General features: G+C 30.8%; 3 protein-coding genes across 5 annotated transcripts; all 3 read right to left on the minus strand.

Annotated features, from left to right (window-relative positions):
• Positions 1–785: 785 nt before the first annotated feature.
• On the minus strand, positions 786–2,442 carry LOC108337866 (CASP-like protein 4D1). Its single transcript, XM_052873290.1, has 3 exons — positions 2,203–2,442; positions 1,865–2,000; positions 786–1,178 (listed from the first exon to the last, which is right to left on the minus strand). Exons 1-3 carry the CDS (start codon positions 2,388–2,390, stop codon positions 987–989), a joined length of 516 nt encoding a protein of 171 aa, XP_052729250.1. The 5' UTR covers positions 2,391–2,442; the 3' UTR covers positions 786–986.
• Positions 2,443–4,493: 2,051 nt separating this feature from the next.
• LOC108336664 (CASP-like protein 4D1) lies at positions 4,494–5,259 on the minus strand. The gene is made up of 3 exons (XM_017573133.1): positions 5,090–5,259; positions 4,856–4,991; positions 4,494–4,688 (listed from the first exon to the last, which is right to left on the minus strand). The coding sequence occupies exons 1-3, from the start codon at positions 5,257–5,259 to the stop codon at positions 4,494–4,496; spliced, it is 501 nt and encodes a 166-aa protein (XP_017428622.1).
• LOC108337271 (uncharacterized CRM domain-containing protein At3g25440, chloroplastic) lies at positions 5,163–10,669 on the minus strand. Of its 3 annotated transcripts, XM_017573759.2 has the most exons (7): positions 10,472–10,669; positions 10,121–10,219; positions 8,440–8,911; positions 7,649–8,050; positions 7,344–7,481; positions 6,972–7,063; positions 5,163–5,300 (listed from the first exon to the last, which is right to left on the minus strand). In XM_017573759.2, exons 2-6 carry the CDS (start codon positions 10,177–10,179, stop codon positions 7,010–7,012), a joined length of 1,125 nt encoding a protein of 374 aa, XP_017429248.1. In that variant the 5' UTR covers positions 10,180–10,219; positions 10,472–10,669; the 3' UTR covers positions 5,163–5,300; positions 6,972–7,009. The 3 variants fall into 3 exon arrangements, with proteins under 3 accessions (XP_017429248.1, XP_017429251.1, XP_017429249.1); XM_017573762.2 differs by lacking the exon at positions 10,121–10,219 and having other exon boundaries at positions 10,472–10,668; XM_017573760.2 differs by lacking the exon at positions 10,472–10,669 and having other exon boundaries at positions 10,121–10,458.
• Positions 10,670–13,133: the final 2,464 nt, after the last annotated feature.

A 13,133-nucleotide genomic window follows, 5' to 3' on the forward strand; every position in this document is an offset into this window, starting at 1 on the left:
GCCGCCGTAAGAATCGCGCCACTCAACGCGAGAACCTGCAACCACCACATCTCCATCCGCGACGCCATCAAACCTGCAGCAAATCACGAGTCTTCCTCCTCTAGCACCAACCTAAATCCGCTACTACTACCACTCTCCCTTCTTCAACGCGTCGTCGCGGCACACACCTCCATCATCCTCACCAACCCCAAACCTGTAAACCACAAGAACCAGAAATCTGCAAGACCATGAGCTTAAATTACAAATCTCTCTGGCGAACCGATCGGCTCCCGTGCTTCCACCGTTAGGTAGCTTCACCCCTTCAGCCGTTTGGTGCCCTTCTTCTTCTCCCTCACTGCTCGGCCTCTTCCTACCTTCCATCTCACTCTGTGCCTGAAGGGAATCCACGTGGACAGTTAAATGTCATATCATTTGGATTTTGCATAGTTGGACAGTGAACCTTTAACGATTTAAACGTTGTTTGCAAAAATGATTAAATTAAACATAAATTACGTTCTTTAAGACAACATTGAACAAAAAAAATAGAACCATTTCGAACATTTCCCATCAAAATTGAAAACAAAAAAAGTATTAAACCTTAAAAGTATTTACTCATTATAAATTTAAACTTTCATAAATATGCATATTTATAATGTGTAACACGCGATTTTTTTAAGTTGTGTAATAAACGACCTAAAACACTATAATCATACATTGTTTATAATTATTTTCTGATTTTTTTTAATTTACATGTATTTTTGTAATGTTTTAAAATCAAAGATAACATGATTGCAAATTTGCACTCATTCGTTCAACAAACGAAAAACCCATTCTATTGAGAGAGAAAAAAAACAAGTACAATTTGGCTTTATATATTGGGAAGTGAAAGTACATAACAGAGATAAACAAGATTCAAAGTAATCTATTGAATTGAACTAAACCTGATTATTAAGTTGAGAAGGAAACAATAATAAGAAAGAATTACAAGATATGATTAAATTTGTGCTTCAATTAGCTTTCTTTGGCAAAGCAAAGGAAGTGATAGTTGATGCTATGGCAGTGAACACAAATCCAATCAGAAGAAGACTTGCAGAAGCGTTTGCCTTGTCGGTAAACGGGTTGGAGGGTACACCTCTACCCAACTCTACGGTCAGACCAAATCCAGCAGCTGAACCCGAAATCATGAAGTATGATATCATCTGTTCATACAAATTAACAACACAATCATTCATAATCACAGTATTTATTACAAATCATTACAAAAAGCTTGTTGGTCACAGTATTATATCAACTAAAAATAAGATTAATTTAAACTATATAAATAGATCTAAACTTCATCTTATAAGTCGAATTTGTATTGAGTTAGATTTAAAGTATACTATGGTATCAGAGCTATATTAGAGTCTATTTTATGGATATTTGTTATTTGTTGGACATGTTGTTCTACCCGGTTATTACTGTTATCGTACCATTCATTAATGTCCAATCTTATGTTTGAGATATATATATCTTAACTTGAAGAAGATGTTTCATATCAACTAAAGATAAGACTAATTTTAAGTATATAAATAGATGCAAACCTCACCTTACAAATCGATTTTGTAGAGTTTTAAAGTTCACTATGGTATCAGAGTTATATTAAAACATATGCTATCAATACTTATTGTTTATTGGACATGTTGTTCTAACCGCTATCAAACCATTATTGGATCATCTTTTAATATCTAGTCTCACGTTCGAGATGTATATACCTCGACGTGAAAATGACTAGTCGATTTTGTGAGGTTACCTTAAACTTAAAATTCACTTTTTAATATTAATATATATATATATATATATATATATATATATATATATATATATTCTTTTATAACATGAGATTTACCTTGTCAGCAAAGAAATCAAACAAATAGCCACCATCACCACTTAACACACGGTTTCCTGATACCACAGTGAAGATTGAGAACGCCATTTGCAGCAGGTTATACGCAAATCCAATTATTATCGTCGCTAACATATATCTGCATTTACAAAACAGTATGGTTTCTTTCACTTTCATTGAGACACATTGTAAATTAATATACTTGAAAATCAATCCTCAATCATATAACTAGCTTCAAGTAAAAATCTTTCTCACGTTGCATGCTATAAAAGTCAAAAGGGTATGCATATAGATGAGAATATGTAAATTTTATAAACTGTAGTACAATGTTGCATGCTTACCGATAAGCATAGAAATCACTAAACTTGACTTGTTCCTCGGTGTCAGCATCAGTTTGTTTGAGTGTGGCAATGAGAATGAGAGCAATGAGAAGGAACACGAAGGTTAAGACTCTCATAAGGAGAAGCACAGTTCTTGATGAAGCTGTGGAGGAGTTGGAGGGTGTGGTATTCACGACCGTCTCAGGCATTTTCCTAGTATATCTCAAAACAAAAACCTTGTTTCTGAATAATTTAGGTGCAGTTTTTGACCTTTTTATAACACCGAGAATGATGAACAACGTACGTGTTCTGTAATTCTGATCGTTTACTCAGTGTGATAAGGATAAAGTCAACAGGCAAGTTGATGCCTAATGATTCCGAATGAAACGTAAATGGATGACTTTGAAACTGTTGGCATTACACCTTTCATATCTTTGCTTATCATTTTCTGCGAAACCTCCATCTCATTCTTTGATGTCATTCTGAACACTGCTTCTTCACATTAGTTGACTTTGACCCTATTAAGCAAAACGTGTCGATAATTACCACTGGACATTGATTTCAGAATATTTCATTCACACTTAGATTCGTGAATCTTTAACAAAATTCGTCACTAATTAATAAAATTAAAATAAAATTAAAATAATCTAAATTAAAGTCGTTGGTATTTTTGTAGAAACCAAAAATTTCAAAGTGTTGACTTTTATATCTCGTATTGATGTTTTTTACTTTTGGACTTCCATTATAAGAATATCTTGTTTACGGCATACAGATGGGTATGTGCCTTATTTATGGCATACAGATGGGTATTTTCTTTTTCCTTCTTAAATATTTTCAAGGTTTAATTTTAGTTCATTTGTTATCTTATTTTAATCATATTTTAAATATTTAATAGCTTAGTCAACGTTCACTTCATCTTATCAGCGCAATCATATGCCGATTATAATAGTAAGTTCAATTAGAAACCAATATATATTATATTACTAGTTTAATGAAGTCTTCATACCAAACACGTATAGAAAGGAAAAAGATGGTTTGACACTTATTACTACTATTTATGGCATCCACATGTATTTCTTTTATAAGGATAAAATTATATTACTAAAAATAATTTTTTTATATTTTTAAAGGAAAAAAAAGAGAAAAAGATAATAAAGGTTAATGTCAAATGAAAATAAAGAAAATGTTGGTATTAAAATATCATTTTCTATATATAATATAAGAGATTCTAATATATAGTTCTTATATCTCTATCTTTTTCTGAAGTCAGGATTACATCTATATCCCTTTGAGCAAAGGAGAGGAAGGAAATATTTTCAAGAACTAAAAGCTAAGAGCATTTTGCAGGTCATTTTGTTTGATTGTTTGCGGTTTGAGGATGTTCAAAATTATCAAACCACTTACTTCTTGGAATTTTAAGTTGTTTAACCTAAAACTCTTGTATATAATAATTTATTTATTGTCATTTTGATATCCAAAAATATGTTATTATCACCCTAGTATTCCTTTTGAATTTTAGATTAAGGATAAAAAATCACGAAAGTAATGTAATTTTTTTTCATAATTTATAAAAATGGATATTTGTTTTAAATAAATAATTATATAACTAAGTTATGTTTGTAAACACAATTTTACAAAAAAGTGAAATTATACTTAAATTTAGTTAAAAGAAAGCGAAATTGTATTTATTCCAGCTTAAAAAATGAAGTTATGATTAAAAAATTAGTTTAAAAATAAGTGAAGTTGTATTTCACAACTTAATAATTAATATTTTACCAAAGTTGTATTTGAAAGTACAACTTCGACCATTGAAAATAAAAATAAGATCATACATTAGATACTACTTCCTTATAAAATCATGTTTTCCCACAATGATATAAGTAATAGTTTCTAAAATTTACCCATTTTAATAAATTTTCAAAAAAATTGTCCATTTATCAAATTTCCTACATTGATAGATAACACTTTCAAATATTTATTTAAAAGATGTCAGTTTGAGAAATGATATAGAAGTTAAAAAACGGTGATTATAGTCAGCATAATTTAATTTAATAACGAGTAGACGAAAATAGAAGCAAAGCAAAGAGTGAAACGAGAAAAATTCACTATGTTCAAAAGTCAAAGAACACAGCTGTTTCATATATTCAGAAAGAGAAATACAGTGAAAAAGATATATAGACAAGGTAAAAATAAATCCACAATTGAGTGACCAACAAAAGAAATTGAACCATAGATTAACCATGGAAGGAATAAGAAAGAATTTTCAGCTTATAATCCATGAACATCACTATTTTTTTTCTGCATTAAGCTAACTAACTATTAGTTTTCTTTGACAAAGCAAAGGAAGTGAAAGTTGATGCCACGGCAGTGAACAGAAATGCAATCAGAAGAAGACTGGCTGAAGCGTGTGCCTTGTCAGTAAATGAGTTGGAGGGTGTACCTCTTCTCAACTCCACTGTCAAACCAAATCCAGCAGATGAACCAGAAATCAGAAAGTACGATATGATCTGTTCATGCAAATTCACAATGCAAACTTGTTTAAAATCTTATCAGATTTTACAGGAAAAGATTGATGAATATATATATATATATATATATATATATATATATATATATATATATATATATATATATATATATATATATAAAACTTGTTATGACATGAAATATGTACCTTGTCACCAAAGAAATCAAACAGATAACCACCATTACCACTTAACACACGATTTCCTGATACCACAGTGAAGATTGAGAACCCCATTTGCAGCAGATTATACACAAATCCAATGATTATAGTCGAGATCATATATCTGCAATTAAGAGATTTCACTTTTACATTTCTTAATAAATTTTACAACGAAAAGAAAGGTTGATATACGTATATATAAACCATGCAATGAATACTTACCTATAGGTATAGAAATCACTGAACTTGATTTTTTCCCCAGTGTTATCATCAGTTTGTTTGGCTACAGCAATGAGAATGAGTGCAATGAAAAGAAAGATAAAGGTTAAGACCCTCAAAAGGAGAAGGGCAGTTCTTGAAACTGTGGTACTTGAGGGTGAGGAATCCGCCATATCTCACAGCTTCTTCTTCTGAGTGTACCCAAAAAAAATTCCTGCAAATTAATAAATTTGGTGCGTGAATCATTAGAACTTTTTATAATATTAATAATTGTGAACGTGAGCGTGTAGTGTAGCTAGTTCTCGTTTGACAAGGATAAAAGTCAACGCCAAAGTAGAAGCATGAATGCATGATGATTACGAAAATGGTGGCATCACAGCTAGCCGAATCCATTGGTTGACTGATCTCTGCATTTGCTTCAAATGTTCTGGAAAATCTCATACTTTGATATCATTATACTATTACTTCACGTTGTTTGACCCTATTTTTTCTCGCATGATCCCTTTCTTCTCTATCAATCACTCTCTTTACACAGTTACCAATGCATGTGCATGTGCTATGGAAATATATATTAAGATAATGTTGTATTCAACATTTATTATGTTGACTACCAAAATTTGAAAGAACAAAAAAGAAATGTTTGTAATTTTATTTTTTAGGTAATGCTCTGTTTGTGTGTTCTCTTCATCTAATTTTTCTCATTCTAGATTCCAGTAGTTATGATATGTTGGAAATGCCATTAACTATCAATTTTCAATAATTTGCTACTTCTTAGGATTATGTTCTTTGAATCATGGTTTGTGGTATATTAATTTTGACAAATATTTTTTATTTTTGAAACAATGAATTCTATAAATTTTATATAGATTTTACAAAAGTAACTCAACTTGATTGGGTTGTAGCAAAGTCACGGGATCTGATAAAAAAAAGTGCACAACTAAAAATAAATCAGACAAAATTATTTAACCATTGTTTTTCGTGCTTTGTTTTCTAAGGCTAGAAACATTTGGCATAAGAATCAGCTTCAATAATTTGTGTATAAATATATTGTATATATTAGCATTACGTCAGTAAATATAATATTTTATGATAATATTTAAATTTTTAGTATTTTGATAGTAAATTTCTTTTTTATAAAGTAAATTGTTTTGTATTTGAATAAAACATACAATTGGAGACGCTGAAATATTTACATTTATTAGAAATCGGAGTGTAATTATTAAGTTATTTCTATATTGTAATATTCTTACTACAATTTTAGCTTTTTAATATAAAATTGACTCAAAAATCTATAAAAGCTCATAATGACTAACAGGTCCTGTATCTACAAATTTGTGCACCTTCTCATAGTCTTTGTCCTCGTGCATATATACTCTTTATTATCAGTGAAAAATCATTTAAGTCCAAATAAATTATGGGCTTCACCTCTTCTTTTACTAGGTGTTGCCACAGTGTAAGACTGGATGGGAGGGACACAGAAGAAAGTCACACCAGTATTATTATTACTGTTCTAATTTCATAATTAAAATAAAATTATAAAATGAAAATGAAAACTCTGAATTTAATTAAATAGAATAAATTGTGAGATATATGGTGTTATTGAAGGTTACTGAACAAATAATTCTATGTATTTGAAAAAACAAAGTGCAAATATCAGCCATTCTGGTGGATCATGAAGGAAATATGAGGAAATAAACCAATGGTATCACATGCTTAATAACACTAATTCATTTAAAACGACATATTATCATGTAACGTGTATTGTTATGAGGAATTAGTAACCTTTTCCTTTGTGACATCAGGATTCAATCCTAATATGTCTATATCATGCAAAAGTTATGCTGACCTTAAACCACTTGAAAATGATGAAGGTTACGAATCTTACATTTCCTCCAAAGCCAACACGATCAGGTTGTGTGAGCCTCATTTATGTGACATTTGGCGTCCAGAAAAATTAGAGTCATGCTTCTCCAATCCCTGACAAAATAACTACACTTTACAATGTGTTCTATTAAATGGGCCATTGGAGCAATATGCTGTTTTAAAATTGTAAGAACTTATGGTCCTTCTTCTTTTTCTCATCCTATTTCTTTTACATTATAATTTACTAGTGCAATCGAGCTGTTTCATAAGCCCATCACGCGTGTTTTTCCATAAAGAACAGAAAGACAAGGAAACGAATCTGCTTAAAACATTTCTGTCTAAATCAAGCATCATATAGGCAAAAACATTATTGTAGTAATATGCCAAAACTAACATTGTTAGTGGTGGTATCCTCTTTCCCTTTTCCAAACTTTGCAAGGTGCTGATGATATTCTTCAAGCTCTTTCTCCAACCTTTCAATGAAATGGCTAGTATGCTCAAGGGATTGGCCAAACCTATATTTCTCCAAGGCCTGGAAAATTTTCACAAGAAAATAGAACTATTGGGCTAGTTTCTCTTATCACATCATGATACAAATGTCATAATAATCTGAGTACCCTATAATTTCAATAAAAATAACGTAATATATTTATCACCAAACACATTTAGCCAATGAATAACAAATGCAATGTAAATTACCTTTGCTTTTGATAATGTATTTGGAGGAGACATTATTTCCGGTTGTGCGTAGTTCTTTCCACGGTAAAAGATGATGGTATTATTTGGCTTGATGTCAATTACAATGCCTTTGCTCAGTCGAGCAAGCTCTTCAGCATATTCATGTACTTGCCCTGGTTTGCAAGGCTTGCAGGTAACCTTTACGGTTTCATGATTTTTCCAGTGAAGATGCATATTAAGAACTACCCCACCAAATACTCCCCGTCTCCCGACTGGAACATAATGTTTCTTTTTGTCACCTGTGCGCTTCAGGTAATGTCTTTCCTCCTCAGTTAAAATTTCAGGATCAAATGTTTCTGGAGGGGGTTTTGGTACATCATATTTTCTCAGCTTCTCAATCAACCAAGCTTCCTTCCGCTTGGCCTGTAGAATTATAAGTTAAAACAAAAGACCCCCACATTACAAAATAAAAATTAAGGATGAATAGAACAAAGCATCGTTCCAGCCTATCTGAGTCACTAAATCATGTCTGTATTATTTCATATTCGAAGTAATCATGTCTTAATGAAAAATATAGCTTCACAAACTTTCCCAAATACAAAATACAATTTCATGGAGGAATTTGCATACAGATCCATAAGCAGCAATATTTATTATTTCAACACCCATACAAAAAAGAAAAGAAACACATTAACTTAGTGAATACCAGAATAATGCTTATACCATTGTTACCTGCTAGAAAATTGGAGCATGTCCAAAAACATAGAGGATAAAGCTTTAAACTAGAACTTAAAGTTGCAATGAAAGCCAACCTTTTCAAGCTTATATCTAATTCTTATCTCTGGATTTGGGGAATTCATCTTTTTCTTAGCCTTCAAACGGTAGAACCTGAGCTCATTCACTTTAGCTTTTTTAGACATTTTAACTTTTTTGTTCTTCTGGGTCTTTTTTGTAGAATTAATATCATCGGACTTGTCCAGAGAGAACCGCACAACATCATTGTCAGTCTTCAGCTCAACTGATTCATTATTTATGTACCTGGCAGGGAGCCAGCTTCCCAGAATACCTTGCCTTCCAAAGATATTTGGTTGCTGCATTAGAAGAAGACCTGACCAAGAAGACAAGGAGGGAACTCCTGAAAGATTCCTCAGTGTTCTGTAAGTTCTTTGATGCATGCACTCGTGATTGTGAGGTTTAAAGGACCTGAAATATGAAGTCTTGGTAGGGGATGACACAATAGTTGGAGCATGTTCAACAAGACAGCATAACCAGAATAAGCAATCTCTGCAAAGTATGAACACAATTTGGTATTAAAAAATCAGGAGCACTAAAATAAGAGCAAGAACTATGTCAAATATTGTTCTAATCCAACAAATATTGTGTGTTCAAAAATCAGCGTAAGCCTGTTCAACCGAACACTACTATGCTTTGTGTTATGTGGCAGATCTCTGATTTTGATGCTATTGCATTCTAACGACATATGTTGAGATAAGACATACTATGGGTGATGGAGTAAAAAAAGAGGATCAAGGAAAAAGAAAAAATACGGAAAAAAAACACAAACTAAGATAAATACTCCCCACGGGAAACTCCATGTACTGTACTGTATATAGATCCATCCACAACATCGTGAATTTCCATGTATCAATAATAGTGAATTGTATCTGTCCTTTTCTTCAGTTTTAGTTGAAATAATGTTCTTCAGCAAGTCAATTTTATTACAATTCAGATCTAAAGAACACCCTGTTTTATATTGTTTGGACATTTATCGTATCTTCATATAATTATATTCACAATGGACAATACTACCACACCATAGTATCTTAATAGTTGTTCCTAAATATAATTTTTCCTTTCATCCAATTTCAAGATATCACAAGTTCTACAATTCATTGTGGTCCATAACTTGAAGCAGATTGCAAACGTGCATAATATTCAACCATAACTTCTATCAATCATGCCCTGATTATCAATGTAAATGGAATGTGACATCACTTCTACTATGTCAGTAATTGGAACAAGCAAGTGTTCACAAACTAGAGCGGAAGAAGTTGAAACTCCCGGATACGACTATTATCTTATTCATATATTCAGAGTTGTAGATTTTAAGTAAACTAGAGAGCACCAGACATACATATTATGCAGAGACAAGTAGGATAAAACATGTCTATTGATTACCCGCAGACTGAAATGAATTTTTTTTGTAACTAATCAAATTATAAGAATAAAAAAAACATTATTCTGAATAAAATAAGAGTATGAAGCAAATATTTTGGAGGTGATGCATTTAGGGAAAGATGATCAGTGCCTTGGAGAACAGAAGTAAATGTGTTTTTCATTTGGATAAAAAATGACGTCAGTTATGTATTTTAGAAAGAAACTACGAAACTTCTTGTCCTTAACAAAAGAAACCATAAAGAGAAGGAACCCAATTGTGATTAACAACAAGCTAGAGTATGAAACAGTGGCAAAAGCAGATTATAGGATGGTGACCTTTGAAGCTTGTTTGTTCCACGCCCAAGCTCAGAGATAAGTTTTGAGTAGAATGTCATCAAAGCTTCACAGGTGAGAGTTCTTACAAAATGTATTTTCCTGTAAAACTAAGCATTCACATATACGAACTTGATCCTCGAAATCAAGCCAATTTTATCTTCTAACAACAAGCATGATGTGGTTCAGACATTGTAACAAACACATTATTAGCATTGTTTTTGAAGGTAGAATTACACAAAACTAGAAACCAACAATGAATTTGATCAAGCAGATGGTGCACAACACAATAATCTGTTATGGAAGTATGATACCAAAATAAGAGCAAATTCGACAAAGTAAGACTGTGTGTACCTGTGTTTCCTGCAAGATGCGGAGAAGATTTGACAAAATAAGAGCAAATATTTTTAACAATTTTATTTCTGTTATCTACATGGAAACTTATATCATTAACACTTTTAAGAAATTCTCTATTTCTTTTAAGAGTCAATCTCTGGTTTTAGAAAACGAGGAACGGTCACAGAAGTTGAAAAGAAGAAAAACAGTGTCTCAGAAATACCATTTTTCAGATTTTATTGTTTTATTATTATTATATTTTTAATTTATTAAAATTACTTCTTAAATTTTTACCTACACCACGTATTAGTTTTTATTATTACATGCATCTGTCATTGATAGTTAATTATTAATATACTAAGATATTATATTATTTTGTGGTTTTTTCCATAAATCACAAACGAACCGATGAAATTGAAAATTTAGAACAGGAGTAACTTTTAATTATTATTTTAGTCGCATTGCATTTTAAATTATATATTATTGAGTTACACACTGATTCAAAATAAAAGAAATTTGTAGAGTTTTCAAAAGTCAATGACACAGAAAAAAATAAAATTAAGATAGGGTGGTTTCCAAATTACAGAGAAGAAGATGTTCCATTTAGGGTTTTAGGTTTTTTAGTATTCTGTGAGGGTTAAATGAGCATTATGAAAAATCTTGGGTGCGGGTAGAAAACAATCGGGTGAAGAAGGCCCATAGTTTCTGGGCCTATTCCTCTCTAACCCATAAATATTGGGCTACCCAACATTTAAGCAAAAATTCAAATTAAGATAGCTTTTAACAAACTATAATTAAAATTTAATAAAAATGACATAGGGACAATAACAAAAAGATTATAAATTATTTATGAGAAATTTAAATTTGTAAAATAGAGTGTCCATAACAGACTTTCCTTTCTCAAACAACAATGTCCCTTATACCTAGTCATGTGCTCTGTTCTTGTTTCCACGTGCCATCTCACACACCAAGATCAATGCATTATGTGTGTTTAGCCATTAAATGAATATCAATAATTAGAGTAATTAGAAATATCGTCACACAAAAACACTTTAATGATTTAAATAACTTTGCAATATAAGTGGAGGAAATTATAAAAATATGATGAAAATATGGAATATTTTGTCGAGTGAGAAAAACAAGCTTTATTACAAAGATAAATGAAAAAGCAAAAAGGAGGTTGACTATATATGGAAGATTCTCATAAAGATATGGAGGCAAATCTCTGTGGAATATATATAGTGCGACTTCTCTCTCACAATTAATAAATTTAATTAAATTTGTTTTTATCTTCTTATTTTTATTTTATTTTTAATTTCAATTGCATGTATCATAGCTTGAGTATAGTAAGTTGGCATTTTTTTAAAAAAAAATGAAAGTTATAGTTTTCATTGATTATTTGCAAATTGTATTCAGAAATTGAAAAGGTTGAATTAGGTAGTGATAATGTATATACATGTATCTATGGAATCAAGTCACAATCTTATCTTAAAAAAAATCAATATTTGATGCAAAATGCGCATGTGTTCCATCATCCATGTCCTTTTCCATGCATGGTTGTGGGGTTGTCCCCAGCATCATCATTCATCAAAGGGCAATGATAATAAATAAAAATAAATAAAAATAAATATATATTACCTATTTTATATACTAATATATATATTTATTTATTTATTCTTTGTATCTATCTCTTCCTTTGATTATGTGAATCTGAAAATGGGTATACCTTATGGTCTTATCCTATATCAGAATTATCTGAACAAGCAAAGAGTCCCCCCTTCTCCCTTAGCCACCATCTGTATTCTGCCATTCTTTCTCCCCACAAAAACTGCCTGTCTTGTCCACCACTTTCCACCATTCTTTGTCCCTAATTTTTCTTCTTCTAATATTTTCCTTAAAAACTTTTGCAAATACACAATTTTGAAAAGATAATAATACTTTAATAATATTTTTTATAATATTTTAACATCATTTATGTGTCATACGTGATCGGTGAATATTGATATTTATGATTATTACGTGGGATCTTTGCTTCTAACATATTTATCACTAATAATCAAATAAATATTGTATCTTTTGTTACATAACAAATAGAGTATGTTTGTATTATTAATATATATATATATATATATATATTACTAAAATTTTAGGATGAGTAGTATCCTTATTGTTATGTTAATACTAAAGACTGATTAAATTAAATTTGATAACGGATTTGCATGCCTATACACTAAAGTATACAATTTATACAAATAATTATTGTTATATCAAAAACATAATTTATTTGAAAATATTGTAAAAAAATAAGTTATGATTGAAATAAAATGGTTTAATGTTTCAATAGGTCCCTATTTTTGTTCAGAATTTGAAATAGGTCCCTTTATTTTTTGGCGTAGGTCCTTATTTTTGTTAATTTGATGCAAATAAATCATTTCCGTCAATTTCATCAAACGGCGTTTAATGAATGTGTGACGTGGCTTGAGAACAGTATTGACACGTGTAAGGCCACGTCACATATTCATTAACACCGTTTGATGAAATTGACGGAAAGGATTTATTTGCATCAAATTAACAAAAATAAGGACCTAATTGAGACGCCAAAAAATAAAGGGACCTATTTCAAATTCTGAACAAAAATAGGGACCTATTGAAACATTAAACCAAATAAAATGGTAACATA

Source organism: Vigna angularis, chromosome 2, assembly GCF_016808095.1.
Source record: "Vigna angularis cultivar LongXiaoDou No.4 chromosome 2, ASM1680809v1, whole genome shotgun sequence".
In the NCBI taxonomy this organism is placed as follows: domain Eukaryota; kingdom Viridiplantae; phylum Streptophyta; class Magnoliopsida; order Fabales; family Fabaceae; genus Vigna; species Vigna angularis.

Bases quoted from the DNA above. Each gene is read 5' to 3' on its own strand.
- LOC108337866 (XM_052873290.1), bottom strand. From the start codon at position 2,390: ATGCCTGAGACGGTCGTGAATACCACACCCTCCAACTCCTCCACAGCT. The intron at 2,001-2,202 runs GTAAGCATGCAA...TTGTAAATGCAG, and splicing joins AGTGATTTCTATGCTTATCG to ATATATGTTAGCGACGATAA. The intron at 1,179-1,864 runs GTAAATCTCATG...TTGTATGAACAG, and splicing joins TTGATTTCTTTGCTGACAAG to ATGATATCATACTTCATGAT.
- LOC108337271 (XM_017573759.2), bottom strand. From the start codon at position 10,179: ATGACATTCTACTCAAAACTTATCTCTGAGCTTGGGCGTGGAACAAAC. The intron at 8,912-10,120 runs GTCACCATCCTA...CATACTTTGCAG, and splicing joins GGAACAAACAAGCTTCAAAG to AGATTGCTTATTCTGGTTAT. The intron at 7,482-7,648 runs GTAATTTACATT...AAAATTTTCCAG, and splicing joins ATACATTATCAAAAGCAAAG to GCCTTGGAGAAATATAGGTT.
- LOC108336664 (XM_017573133.1), bottom strand. From the start codon at position 5,259: ATGGCGGATTCCTCACCCTCAAGTACCACAGTTTCAAGAACTGCCCTT. The intron at 4,992-5,089 runs GTAAGTATTCAT...TCTTAATTGCAG, and splicing joins AGTGATTTCTATACCTATAG to ATATATGATCTCGACTATAA. The intron at 4,689-4,855 runs GTACATATTTCA...TTGCATGAACAG, and splicing joins TTGATTTCTTTGGTGACAAG to ATCATATCGTACTTTCTGAT.